General features: G+C 42.1%; 1 protein-coding gene across 4 annotated transcripts in view; it reads left to right on the top strand.

The window, feature by feature from the left end:
* The window catches only part of LOC122161356 (glypican-5-like), a 363,065-nt gene that overhangs the window by 219,483 nt on the left and 129,541 nt on the right, over nt 1–14,041 (top strand). For all 4 annotated transcript variants that reach the window (XM_042820739.1, XM_042820743.1, XM_042820740.1 and 1 more), the window contains one exon: nt 7,753–7,873. In XM_042820739.1, the coding sequence (XP_042676673.1) occupies nt 7,753–7,873 (121 nt within the window). The remainder of the gene's footprint in view (nt 1–7,752; nt 7,874–14,041) is intronic.

Below are 14,041 nucleotides of genomic sequence, written 5' to 3'. Positions count from 1 at the left end.
GAAGAAAAAAGATGAAAAAAATGCATGGCAGATTATGAAAAGTAATTGTTGTTTTCTTTTCTTTTCCTTGGCAATGTATAGTGCAAAATTATGTTAAGAAAAAATGTGGCCAACGAATGAGAAAAGCCTTGGTAAATGTATCTTTAATTCTGTAGCTTGTGAATCGGGTTCAGTCCTGGATTTTCAGTAAAGATTATTATGAAATTTTTCGTGCCCGTTACAGAGGACACAAAGTCTGCTGTGGTGTTGCTCTGGGATTCCTGCAGTGAGTACATGTGCTTCATTGGAGAAGGTTGGGCCATTAGCCAGTGGATCAGCACATGGGCATCGTAGTGACACAGCTCAGGATAACAGCACCCCAAGCAATGGGAAGCCATGGAAACAGGCTCCAGCTAGAGGCTGATCAATAACACTTAGAAAAGCTCCTATAAAAGCTTCATTAGACACTTTTATCCAGACTAGTGCTGTCTGCAGTGAGGGAACAGTGAAGAAACTGCTGTGAAAACAGCACTCTGTTCCTTACTAAGAAACGTGTTTAGTGGCAATAAGTAGGTGGACAGTTGGACTACATAATCTTAGAGGTCTCTTCCAACCTTAATGATTCTATGATTCTCTGCTTAGGTCTTTGGTGACTAAATATCATTGCTGGTTAGTTCCTGCATTGGTTTGCCTGGAAGTGGCTGCCCCCTGCCAGATCAGGCTGTCCAGGGCCCCACTGAACCTGTGTTGGATGCCTCCAGGGATGGGACACCCACAGCTACTCTGAGCAGCCTGTGCCTCACTACCCTCCAAGTAAAGAATTTCCCTCCCAATATCTACTTTTATTTTAGTTTTAAAACCATTCCCCCTTATCAATATCTGCCCTTGTAAAATGTCAGTCTCCTGCCTGTTTTATAAGCTCTCTTTAAGTACTGGGAGGCTGCAATGAGGTCTCCCCTGAGCCTTCTCTTTTCCAAGCTGAGCAATCCCAGCTTCCTATCTTCAGAGAGGTGCTCCAGCCATTTTTGAGACCACCCTGACTCAGTGATCCCTTCTAATCTTATCCTTCTCATACTAGGGGCCCCAGGGTTGGATGCAGTACTACAGATGGGGCTTCATGAGAGCAGAGGGATACAGTCCCCTCTGCCTTCCTAGCCACTCCTTTATTGATGCAGTCCAGGATGCATGCAGTTGGCCTTCCATGCTGCAAGAGCACCTGATGCCCAACTTTTCATCCATCAGGAAGCCTAATTCCTTCTCCACAAGATTGCTCTCAAGGAGTTCTTCAGTCTGTACCTGGGATTGCCCAGATCCAAATGCAGCACACTGCAGTTGACTTCGTTGAATCTCATTAGGTTCGTGTGCGCCCACTTTTCAAGGTTGTCCTGATCATTCTGGATAACCTCCGTTCCTTTTATTGTGTCAATTGCACCACTCAGCATGGTGCTATCAGCAAATCTGCTGAGGGTACACTCAGTCCCGCTGTCTATGTCATTGATAAAGATCTTGAAGAGCACCAGTCCCAAGGCTGACCCCTGGGGGACACTTCTCATGACTGGCCTCCACCCACACATAGAGCCGCTGACCACAACATCCTAGCTCCCTATCCGGCTAGTTTTTTATCCACCAAGTAGTCTACCCTTCAAATCCATCTCTCTCCAAGTTAGAGATAAGGATGTCATGTGGGACCATGTCAAAGGCCGTGCACAAGTCCAAGTAGATGGTATCAGTTACCTTTCCTTGGTCCATTGTTGCCATCACTCTGTTGTAGAAGGCCATTAGATTGGTCAGACGTGATCTGCCCATGGTGAAGCTGTGCTGACTGTCTCAGGTCACCTCCTCATCTTGCTTGTGTCTTAACATAGTTTCCAGTATTACCTGTATTTATATAGACAATAAAAATGTGTACCTTCAGTTGAAGTGAAATTCCATGTGTATTTTACTTTTTGTATGTGCATTTTACTTTTTACACTATTGTAAGCCTGCAAACAACTGTTAGCTAAGATGTACAATAATTGATTATATTATATTGATTATATTATATATCTATATCTATATATATTCAGTTGATAATTTGATCCTCCATAGGCTATGTTAAGGCATATACGAGACAAAGAGGTGATTGGAGACAGCCAGCATGGCTTCATCAAGGGCAGATGTTGCCTGACCAACCTGGTGGCCTTCTGTGATGGAGTGATGGATGGGGGATGGGGGAAGGGCAATGGATGTCATCTACCTGGACTTCTGCAAGGCCTTTGACATGGTCCCTCACCACATCCTGCTCTCTAAATTGGAGAGGTGTGGATTTGAAGGATGAACTGTTGGATGGATTAGGAATGGCTGGCTGGACGCAGCCAAAGGGTTGTGATCAATGGTTCAGTGTAAGGGTGCAGGCTGGTCACATGAAAACCTAATGAGGTTCAATAAGGCCAAGTGCAGTACAGTGCTGCACCTGGGTCGGGGCAATCTCAGGTAATTATACAGACTGGGGGAGGATCTTGAGAGCAGCCCTGCGGGGAAGGACTTGGGGTCCTGGTGGATGAGAAGCTGGCCATGAGGCAGCAGTGTGCGCCTGCAGCCCGGAAGGCCAGCTGTGTTCTGGGCTGCATTAAAAAGGGGAGGCCAGCAGGGAGAGGGAGGTGATCGTCCCCCTCTGCTTGGCTCTTGTGAGGCCCCATCTGCAGCGCTGTGCCCACACCTGGGGCCCCCAGCACAGGAAGGACGTGGAGCTCTGGGAGCGGGTCCAGAGGAGGCACTGACATGAGCAGAGGGCTGGAGCAGCTCTGCTGTGAGGAAAGGTTGAGGGAACTGAGCTTGTTTAGCTTGGAGAAGAGAAGGCTGTGGGGAGACCTCATTGTGGCCTTCCAGTGCTTGAAGGGAGCGTATGAACAGGAGGGGGAATGGCTGTTCGTGAGGGTGGACAATGATGGGACAAGGGGAATGGTTTTAAAGTGAGACAGGGGAGGTTTAGGTTGGATATTAGGAGGAAGTTTTTCCTCCAGAGGGTGGTGAGGCACTGGAACAGGTTGCCCAAGGAGGCTGTGGATGCCCCATCCCTGCAGGCATTCAAGGCCAGGCTGGATGTGGCTCTGGGCAGCCTGGGCTGCTGGTTGGCGACCTGCACACAGCAGGGGGTTGGAACTGGATGAGTACTGTGGGCCTTTGCAACCCAAACCATGCTGGGATTTTAATAATTGAAGCTATTCTTTGGAAATAGTGTAAATTATGGTTTGAGAGCTGAATTCTTTTGTCATTTGCTTTTTTTTTTTTTTTTTTTTTTTCTTTTAAGGCATCATTGTTTTACTTGAATGATTAGTAGAATAATGTTAGCGTGAGTCTCAAAGATCTGGAAGAGAATTCTGTCTGCACATATTGTTCCTTGAGCTCTAATGTAATGATTACATTCAAGATTGTTCCAGGGGCAGTATTTCAGTATTTTTATATGACTTTCCTGACCATTTCTACTGACATCTCTGGGTCATGTATGAATCAAGTACTTGAGCAGTAACCAGAGTTAACAATTCTGTACTATAATATTTCAGTTAAATTGCAGGTTATTAAATAAAGCAAGCCAATTTCTGCTCTCACTTAATGTACATTTCCAGTAATTCAGGATCTGATGTCAAAAAAATAATGTTTTAGATAGTGCAAAGAAGTGAAGTAATCAGATTATCTTTCAGGAAATGTTTACTGTTCATTCCAAGCTATATCAGCATGCTACAGAGCTGGCAGAAAGATTCATTGTCTGCGAGGTAGCCATTTGGGTCAGATGGATGTGCTGTCTTTTCCTAATGCAGTCTTGATTCCTGGCTGTGATGGTCCGGAGGAATTCTCCCTTCTCATTGGCTGTATGACTCTCCTTCAGTTCTGTGCTGTCTGTTCTCAAGAATTGTAGTCCACCCTCTCTGAACTCATCATTTTTTAGTTCATCATTTAGTTCTTTCTGAGATTGATTTTATTATAGATATGACATCATGGCTAGCAGAGTTTTAGAAACCCAAAAGCTGACTTTGCTGTGTTCTGAAAGTTAGTCTTTTGCCTCTCTTTACATCATTTGGAAAGCAGATTACATCCATGTCACCGCTGCTAAAAGTCTACAGTTGATTTTTAGAGCATAGCTGTCCTGTAGGTTGTGTTCCAGACCAGCACTAGGCTAGTGCTGTTTTGGAGCCTCTCATTAGCAGTTGGGTGTTCAGTGGCTGCTGTACTAATGCTGTACTGGACTGAGGGGATGAGAAAATTATATACAATTCACACAATTCATGCATGCTTTCTCTGACATCTGAAATTTAGGATATCTACATTGTAATTGTAATTGCAAGCAATATGGCAGTGAAACTATCCTTGTATAATTTATGTGTATCTCTAGAGCTTTAAAGCTGATTCCTAAACACTGGTAGAACTTACAGCATATGAGTATCTCCTTTGTCTTGGTGTACTATAGACTCATTCATACAAAACGGTTGTGTTCGGAGCAGGTCCAAAACCATCTCCTCATGGATCATGCAAGGTCTGTTCTGTTCCCCATCCCTATCTACCAGCGCCGGGGACTGTGTTTCCAGGGAGTAACAATTAAAGACTGAGGCAAAGAAGGCATTAAGTATCCCAGCCTTATCCTGATCCTTGGTCACCAAGTTGCCCTCGGCGTCCAGCAAGGCATGGAGATTCTCCCTAGTCCTCCTCTTGCTGTTGATGTATTTATAGGAATATTTTTTGTTGTTGTAGTGGCTAGGTTCAGTTCTAGCTGGGCTTTGGCATTTCTTATTTTCTTCCTGCACAGCTTCACTATGTACCTGTAATCATTATAAATAGCTTGCCTACTCTTCCAGAGACCATAAACTTTCTTTTGTTCTTGAATCCCAGTCAAATCTCTGTTCAGCCAGTCCAGCCTCCTTGCCCATTGGCTCACCTTCTGTGAGCTGGGGATGTTCAGCTCCTGCACCTTTAAAATAACTTCCTTAAAGTATTCCCAGCCTTCCTGCGCTCCTACGCTCTCCAAAACTACCTCCCAAAGGACCCTCTCAACCATGGTCCTAAGGAGGTCCTAAAGATTGTCCTTCAGAAGTCCAAGCTGGCAGTTCTGCTGACTCCTTTCCATGGTTCAATAAGGATCAAGAAATCTAGCATCTCATGATCACTATGATCCAGATGGCCTCCAATCTATACATCCCCCACAAGACCTTCTCTGTTAACAAAAAACAGGTCCAGAATTTTGCTTCCTCCCATTGTCTCCCTCACCAGCTGTGTCAGGAAGTTATCTCCCACTCACTCTAGGAACCTCCAGGATTGTTCCCTATCTGCTGCATTATGAATCCAGCAGATGTTGAAGCCCCCACAAGAACAAGGGGGAGTGACCTTGAGATCTCACCCAACTGTCTATGAAGTATCTTGTCCACTTCTTCATCCTGGTTGTAGCAGATCCCCATGAAATATCAGTCTTATTGGCCTTCATTTTTATTCAGATTCATAAGCTCTCAACCCTATCATCACCATCATAAATTCCCATACATTCACATTCTTTCTTAACATAGAGGGCTACACCACCGCCTTTCCTGCCTAGCCTGTCTCTTCTGAAAAGTTGGTAGCCATCCAGCAGAGCACTCCAGCTGTGCAAGTCATTCCACCACGTTTCCATGATGGCAACCATATCATAGTTTTCTGACTGCAAAGTGGCCTTCAGCTCCTCCTGTTTATTACCCATGCTGTGTGCACTAGGGCACCTGAGCTGGACCTCCTTTTGAGTGGCAGTAGTCCTAATACCCTCATGACCATACTCAGGTGTTTCCACAGCCACCAACCTTACACAAATCCTGGTGTAAGGTAAGACCCTACAAAAGGGTAAGTCGTCCTCCTCCTTCACCAAGGCACAAGACTGTGGGATCTTACTAGCACACCCCCTTCCCACAAGCACTGGGAAATCACAGACAGGCTCCATTCTAATGCCCCCAGTTACACCCGCACCCCCTTCATACCTACTTTAAAGCTCTATCAGTGAACCTTCCCAACTCCCGTCTTAAGACCCCTTTCCACTGGTGGGAGAAGCTTGTCTCATGCAAACAGAGCAGAGGTCAAAAAACCCAAACCCCTGCCATCAGGCTCGGAGCCAGGTATTAATCCATTGGTCCGTGATATTTAGTAACTTGTTGATCCCTATAACTGGAGGAATAGAGGAGCGCTCAATTTGTGCTCCCGAATTCTTGTATAGCTTTAACCAGGGGTTAAATGGTGAGCAGTCAAGAGCAATGGAAAGGCAAAGCCTTTATCTTCACTGCTGTTGATGAGTTTCTGATAAGAAAGTAACACACACAGAGGATCAGTGAAAGGCTGGTAGAGTCCATGAGCTGATCCATTCATCTAAGTTTATTCTGTATCGCGATAAGATGATCTCAGAAAGCCTTATTAGGTGTCTCTGTACATCTGCAGTGACAAGCATGTATTTTCATCTGACGAAGAATGAGGAATGTTCAGCAAATTGCCTGGTCAGTGGATAAAGGTATCTTTACAAAGATACCTTTCTGTGTCTTCAGAAAAAGGCAGGCTTTCTGTGTTGTCCAAGTGATTCGGTAAAGTGGGTTGATACAATTTAAACCAGTCTTGACTTGAAATTAATCCTTTATCTGTGTTCTTCCTGGGGACCTTTGTTCAGCTGTCAGAGCCTGCTTGGAAGATCAGAACCTGGCCATCATTTTGCACATGCCATTCCATCGTGGAAGTTTATGCTTCTGGATTAGTTTATGTTCTTATGACTTACACAAAGAAAACTTAGTCCATTTCCTTTAAAAAGCTCTCTGAACATAAAAATATAAACTTACTGAAATAGGTTTTCCTTAATGTTTGTCCTTTTAGAAGTACTGTCTGACCATTAGTGAAAAAATGTTGTTTTTTTCCTCAATTCTTTGTTTAAACTATTTGTTTGTCTTTTTTTTTCCCAAGCAGTGAAATTTATTCATTTTACTGAAAAGGTGGCCCTGGTTCAGTCCTTTCTCTTATTAAACAACAGTATACCCAGTATGCTTTGCCAGCAGTGTTCATAAAATTGATGGTTTGTCCTAAGTGAAATCAGGATTAGACAAGTATATTTGGAGATCAAGGTGTCTCTTCACCAAAGAAAGAAAAAGGATTTAGGTAATTTTTCCAATTTGAACTGCCGCCCTTGGCTTCAGCATAACTTGGTTTTACTGAAGCACCAACTAGTGAACAGCTGGTGTATTGAAGTATGTAGGTATGACCTAAGTGATGGATGTGGCAGGACCTTTTTTCTGGCATTTGTCCGAAGGAGCTGACTGATAACTGCTCAGTTGGTAAAGGTGCAGCTGGGCATCTGGCGGGCTCCTCGCAGGCACTGTCTGAGAGCTGGGTGTGGGAACTAATGGGTAGTGCAAGCATCTCTCATCTGTTTGGTGACAAACGAGTGCCAAACTACGAGAGCTGTTCCGAAAGTAATGCTTCCTATTTTTTTTATTTTTTTTAATGTTTGCCCACAACATCAGAAGCGGATGTTGGTGGGATGGCAGTAAAGATTGAACCATCCCACTTATATTAGAAATGGAAGTAATCTCTGTGGCTTGTAGAATTGATGTTCATTTATGGTTTGAATAATCTGATGATACCACAGAGAAACTAATTTTGTACTCCCTTGGTGTATTTAAATGCGTAAGTATTCATTACAATTTTCTATTGCCATCTCCAGAATATTTACTTTTGGAAGTTTTCATTCATGTGATTTTTACTTCTGATGGTTCCAATCAGTGATATTTTCTGCTTTTTTTTCAGTTATACCAGCAGAGTTGTTTCCAGTGGACTGAAGGCTCAAATTAATAATCCAGAACTGAAAGTCAGAGGACTAGACCCACTCATCAGCAATTTGATTGATAAGCTTCAGAACTTTAATCATGTAAGTAACTTTAGAGGTGAAAGCATTTTACCACCAGATCTGATGGCAGAGCTGAAGCCAGATGAATGGTACCTAAATTTCCCAGAGCCCTAAGAGAGCCCTGAAGAGGCCTGGTAACAAAGGCAGCCAGAGATTGTCCTGTGTCAGCTGGATTATAGATTTATAGATAATGAAACAAAATTATTTCCCTGGAAGTTGCTGTAATTCCTGGCTGTTGTCCCATAGCATTCAGTTCACTGTCCTGTCTGGAGTTCCATTGAGCATCTCCTGAGTCCCTCAGTTCACAAGAGTCAAGTTCTGTTTCTTAGCCCTGTGGAATTGTTCTGGAGGTGTTTCTCCTTGGTTGAGCAGCTTTGTGACGTAGATGTAAACAGATGAGAAGACAAAACAGATCTGTTAACTGTGCAATAACTGAACTGCATAGAACTTAAATCAGGACAAAAGGCACTCCCAAATGTATCAGCTATGCCCCTTTGAAAACATCATGATACACCAAAAGAATCACTGAGTTTGTCAGATGCATGATTAACCTCTGTCTGCCTCTGTCGTCTGCTAGTCCCCATGGATCTGCAGGCTTTTGAAGCTAAAGGCAGAGCTATGAGATGTTACAGCTTCAACACAGCGCTGTGAGCTCTTCCAGCAGTGCCACTCCAAATGAGCTGGAGCTAACAGATTTAGCAGAGATTGATTTTCATTTAAAGTAGGCGTGTTTTCTTGTCAGCTTGGAAGAATGCTTTCAACAGTGCGTTCACAGTCAGATGTGTCTGCACATGAGTCTACTCATAATCCTTCACCGTTACGGAGTGATGGAGCGCTTTTTCTAAAAAAAGAGCTGGAAGATTAAAGGCAACCTTTGTGGGTGGGATGATCAGGAAGAAAAATAGTCTGCTCAATTAAAATGGGAGGAGGCATGGCTTAGTCAGAATGTTGGGATTTCTTAAGATCATGACTGTGAGAAGGGAGTTGTAGTTTGATTTCTTATTTGCTCTTATTGTTACTTCTTCTTATTATTATTACAGCCCTCTTTTACTTCTCATCAGCAACAAGTGGTAAATCCATAGCCTGTAATTGGTGTTTCTATTAAATCTGGATTGTCTTTTATGTTCTGTAGTCTGCAGTTCAGGGATCCTTTGTATTGCACGGCTTTAACTTGCCATAGGGGATTGCAGCAACGAGGGTGATGTGGTACTTGATATTGTGGTGAAATAGACATTATGTGGTTAGACTGATGAAAAGGGTAATTCATTATTTATCTGCCTTTGTATGTTATCAAATAGAATGTTAATTTACTTTATAAATATTAGATATATCCGTCTGTGTAATCGTCCTCTATAAACACAAACAACAGAAAATAGTTAGATTGAATTAAAAGTAGCTATGTATTGGAAATGCTTTGTCTGTTGTAGAAAAGGAAAATCAGAACAGTCTCATTATAATTAGCTGCATACCAACTTTCTTATGTACACTTAAAAAATACCTTCAAAATACACCTATTAGTTAGAAGAGTAAAACTGAATTCTTCGTATCTCTTCATCTAAGTTGGAAATATTGCTTTCTGTTACTTCTAATTCTTTTTTATGAGAATATCATCTTTAAGTAAATGTAACTACCATCAGATCGAGGCGCTTAGCAATAATGTATTCTAAGGGTAAAGGATTAAACAGAATATTGATTATTGCCCTAAGATTGTTCGTTCTTAAGTACTTGGAATAATATGAATTCCTTTGATCATAATTTTAGTAAGATTTCTTCAGAGATCAAAGCATCAAAGAGTTGCTAAATATCTAAGGCTTTCACATATATCATCAAACACATGTAGTTGTTTTTTTTCTTCTTGAGTTTTTTTTTCAGTTGTGGTATTAACACACAAATAAAAACTGGCACTGAAAAGCCAATTAAATCTGGATTTTAAAGAGCCATTAGCGTGTGTAGGCTGTGTAGGAGAAGAGTGATACAGAATCCTGGTATTCTTTTTATGAGCCATAGGTGTGTTGGAATCTAAGCAGTGAAACAGTGACAAAATAACATCTTTGTATTCCCCTAAGTATTTGAGATTAGCAACAGAATTTTAAGCAACACTTGCATATCTCATATGCAGAAAAGAAGCAGAGAACAAAGCAACACACAGAATATCCATCAGAGCTGATTTAGTGTGTCTAGGTCCCACTCATCTTCCTCCACTTAACTAATATTGCTAAACTGCACAGAAAAAAAATGTACTCTTGGTAAGAGGCAGCTGTGCTGAGACTGAAACACCAATAGCATTTCCTAGCTATGAAACCAAGCTCTAGCCTTGTAGCATCTCTGTAACAGAGGGCCTGGGCCTGTCCGCCCTCTGTCTCTGACTTGTCACAGTATACATTTTTGAAAATTGGGATAATCATCTGCTGGGTTGATTTGGCATACTGTTATCTACAGTGGCATACTGTTAGCTACAGCCACGTTCCAACCAACAGCATTTATTTTTCCCCAGGTTGCACCTTAGCTCAGCACTTCCACAGCTTTTCTAGAGCAAGTGGAATTGCTGCTGCCTCAGCGAGCCTTCGTGTGCCTGTGACTGGAAGCAGCCCAGCCCTTCCAGCACGGAGCAGGCTGAGTCTAGCACCTTACACATCATCTGTATGCTAGTCTTCTCCATTTCATAGAAACACAGAATCACAAGGTTGGAAACGACCTGCAAGGTCATCTAGTCCAACCCCCCTCCCATTCCTATTAGTACCACAAGCTACTAAACAATATCTCGTAGCTCCTCATCCAGGCACCTCTTGAACTCTGCCAGGGACGGCGACTCCACCTCCCTGGGCAGCCATTCCAGTGCCTGACAACCCTCTGAGAGAAAAAGTTTCTCCTAATTTCTGGCTTGCATTTGAGCGAAATGCCAATTCATTGGAGATTGTGGTAGTTTCTCACTCTTTTCATCTTGGAGTTAAATCCTCACTATGTATCTTTTTTTAAACAAAATGATTATGCAAATAGCAGGCTATTTGATAACACTTTGTGAAACCGAAAGAAATTCAGAAATTACTGTCATTTGTGCCCTTGTCAGATAAAGTATTTGAAGGGTTTATTGTAGCTGTTGATTCATATACCAATGGAATTACTGAGTTACAATTTACTATAGGTAAAAATTACTGTAATGCAGAAACAGATCAAGTGAAGTCCCAGTTGATTTTGAAGAACTAGCAGTCAACAGTGGTATCTTTTCCATCCCCCTTTTTGATGAATAGAGCAGATGTGAACTGCAACTGATAATAAATATGAAATCCCACGTTGTACCTTTTTTGAGGGCTACTTCATGCCACATAATTGTACTTTAATATGTCTTAGTGTTTTTCTTCAGTGTAATGCTTTTCATGGTTCAAACACAAGAGCTTAGGGAGCTAAGGCTAACAATCCAAAAGTAACAATTGTATTTAAAGCAATTAATATGCTAGGGGAAAGGGGAAAAGCTTTGACTGTACCTTGCCTAGCAGGGTTGCACAGGCATTCTCAAAGAACAGTAAAGTGATAAGTAACATACAAGTTTAACTTCTTTGTCTAAAATCTTGACAGATTTTAAGAATACAGTGCGTTTTGCTATTGTCATTTGGAGCTGGATGCTTACGGCATGGCTGTAAATCAGGAAGACAGTGCAGAATCTCAGTGCTTAAAGTGAGAGTGATACTGAAGCAGAACTTGCTGGCTTCAGCCCTATGTATTGTTTTCTTCCCCAGTGAAACCACATGGATCTGCCAGGTGGCCTAAGGAAAACCTGTGCCTTGCAGCAAAGGAAAGGAAAGATAGAATTATCAAAACTCCAAATGGAAATGTTTAAAGTCCTTGTAAAAAGTGAGAGAACAAATTGACTGTTTATTTCCCGCTTTGCTCCTGTCTTCAGATGAGCTATCATCTCACATTACTTCATCAGTTATATAGTTTGTCAACCAGTTGTTATTTTTTTCAAAATGTTCATGCTTATTGGATTCATGGGCCGTTTTTCTTCTCTTCTGCTAAAAATCAGACATCTCTTTGCTTCCAGATATAAATGCCGAATGCCCAGCTCTGAGATAAGTTACGGCCTTTTTTGTAATTCATATGCAATGAAACAACTCATGCCAATGCTTGAAAGTATCCAGCTTATTCAAAGACTGAGTATAATCTTTCTCTCTCTGGTCTTCTGTGTGGTTTTTCATTTCTTAGCAAATACATATGTACACATGTAACGTATGCTGTATAAAAATATCAAATATATTTCGTCATATGTTTCAGATATCGTCATGTCTCAGATTAAAGCAACAAAAGATACATCGGTTCTGGCAGCCTGGGAAGTTTAAACAAAAATCAGAAGCAGTTTAATGTTCTTTCTTCTTAAATAATTGACAGATTTCTATCAGATGTAGTTCTTAGCAAATTCTTTTAAGCTTTTCAGTGATGTTACATTTTCCCATTGACTTGTCAATCAAAGCTGAGACAAAGCACTGGCTGTCTGTTGGGGGGTTCCTTTGTTACCAGGAAAGGTCGAAATCAGTGACAGCCCTCTTTGCAAAGCAGTGTAGCATACAGCAGTGCACTGGGATATAGTGGTATGTGGAAGGCTGCATGGCAGTGGAGATGCTTCTCTAGGAAGCATTGCTTGCAGTGATGGCTGTAGATCCCAGGCAATTAAGAAGAAATGTATTGAAATAGTGGGCTGGGGCATCTGAAGTCTGTCAAAATCCTCTGCTGGCTGGAGATCTCTGCTAACTGCTGCTATGAAACTAGAAGTGTGTGCCCCTTCCTCATTTCTGACCATTTCATGTCCGTGGTGGTGCTGGGTAGCAGGGATGAGCTGGGGGCTGCAGGCAGCTCAGCAGGCTCCTGCTGGAAACGATACAGATGTGGCTGTGAAGGGAGAAAAATTTAGACAGATCCTCTTTCCTGTGAGCCCTGAGAGCCCAGTTCAGCCTTGAGCCCATTAGTCTGCAGCTGGAAGCTCCCAGTGCAAGGTGCGGGAGCTGCAGTCCTGAGGACGTGCAGGAGTGCCTCATCACAAACCCTTACACTTTATAAAGAAAAGGAATTTGGGAGATCTGGATTTGGTTCTGCAGTGGCTTTAAAGCTCCTGCCAAAAGCAGAAGTTAGTCTGTGAATCAGCATCAAGGGCTTGCTCTAGCCCAGTCCTGCTGAGAAGCCATCACAGAAGCACTGTTTTATGAAGAGCGCATGTTAGTGTTGTAATCTAATCCTAACAGAGTTATACATCATGCCTGGTTGAAATCCGTGTACTTTTGCTGTCGTGAGGTCTGCAAATTGTTTTTGTTAAATATAGTGATGCAAGATACAATTAAACAATATTAATTAGGATCAAGGAATGACTTTTCAGTATTAAAACCAACATCAAGATTTCAATAGAGACAAGAATCATGTGACATAGTAATGCAACTAACCCAAAATGAAGCATTTTAATATAAGACAAATCTGAATCGTTATGTAAATCTGGTGTATTTTATTATGTGCTAGAAAACATAGCATGCTGAAATGCCCATTTATTATTCATGTGTTGTGCCTCAGAGTATGCAGTGCTATTTGTCTTGCAAGCATTTGCAGAAATTATTTGCCCAGATGGGCCATTGTATGTGTTTTGTTTTGCTCATTGGGGGAAATTAGTCTTAATAAATCAAAATCACATATTGAGTCACAGTTGTGACTTCAGCCAAATAGGGGAGAGGGATGGGAGAGCTACTGTTTCAATCTATAACTGAGCCAAAACATTTCACATTTAGGAAAACATATTTTGAAAAGAAGAGTGCTATTTTAAGAAAAGCCAAGATCTGTCTGTTGCCTGGAGTGCCTGATTCTAGCTGCGTCTGATGGCTGTGCTCACAGTTGCCCTGAAAGTGCTTGGAATCCTTTGGGTGGCATCTGGAAGCAAAGGGGGTTGAGCATCACAGGTCTCTCCTTCGAATGGACAGTGGTACTTCTCCATCAGTTGTGGGAATACTGTGGTTTCTTGCCTTCCCGAGGGAGCTGTGGGACTCTTAATAAAATGTCTTTGTGCTATGAGATGCTAGCCAAAATACATGCATTTGAAAAAACAAAGTCGTTATGGTTTTTTACTAGAAATGTGCCTTTGTGATGGCAGAGGGGATGAATTTTCTGACACCGCTAGGTTAGCCTTTTGGATGTTCATTGATTTTTTTTTAAGCTAGA

Source organism: Centrocercus urophasianus, unplaced genomic scaffold, assembly GCF_019232065.1.
Source record: "Centrocercus urophasianus isolate 14NV4802_14NV808 unplaced genomic scaffold, USGS_Curo_1.0 seq_19, whole genome shotgun sequence".
In the NCBI taxonomy this organism is placed as follows: Eukaryota; Metazoa; Chordata; class Aves; order Galliformes; family Phasianidae; genus Centrocercus; species Centrocercus urophasianus.
Note: the sequence above shows the minus strand (reverse complement) of the source record. Positions and strands in the feature narration are given on the sequence as shown.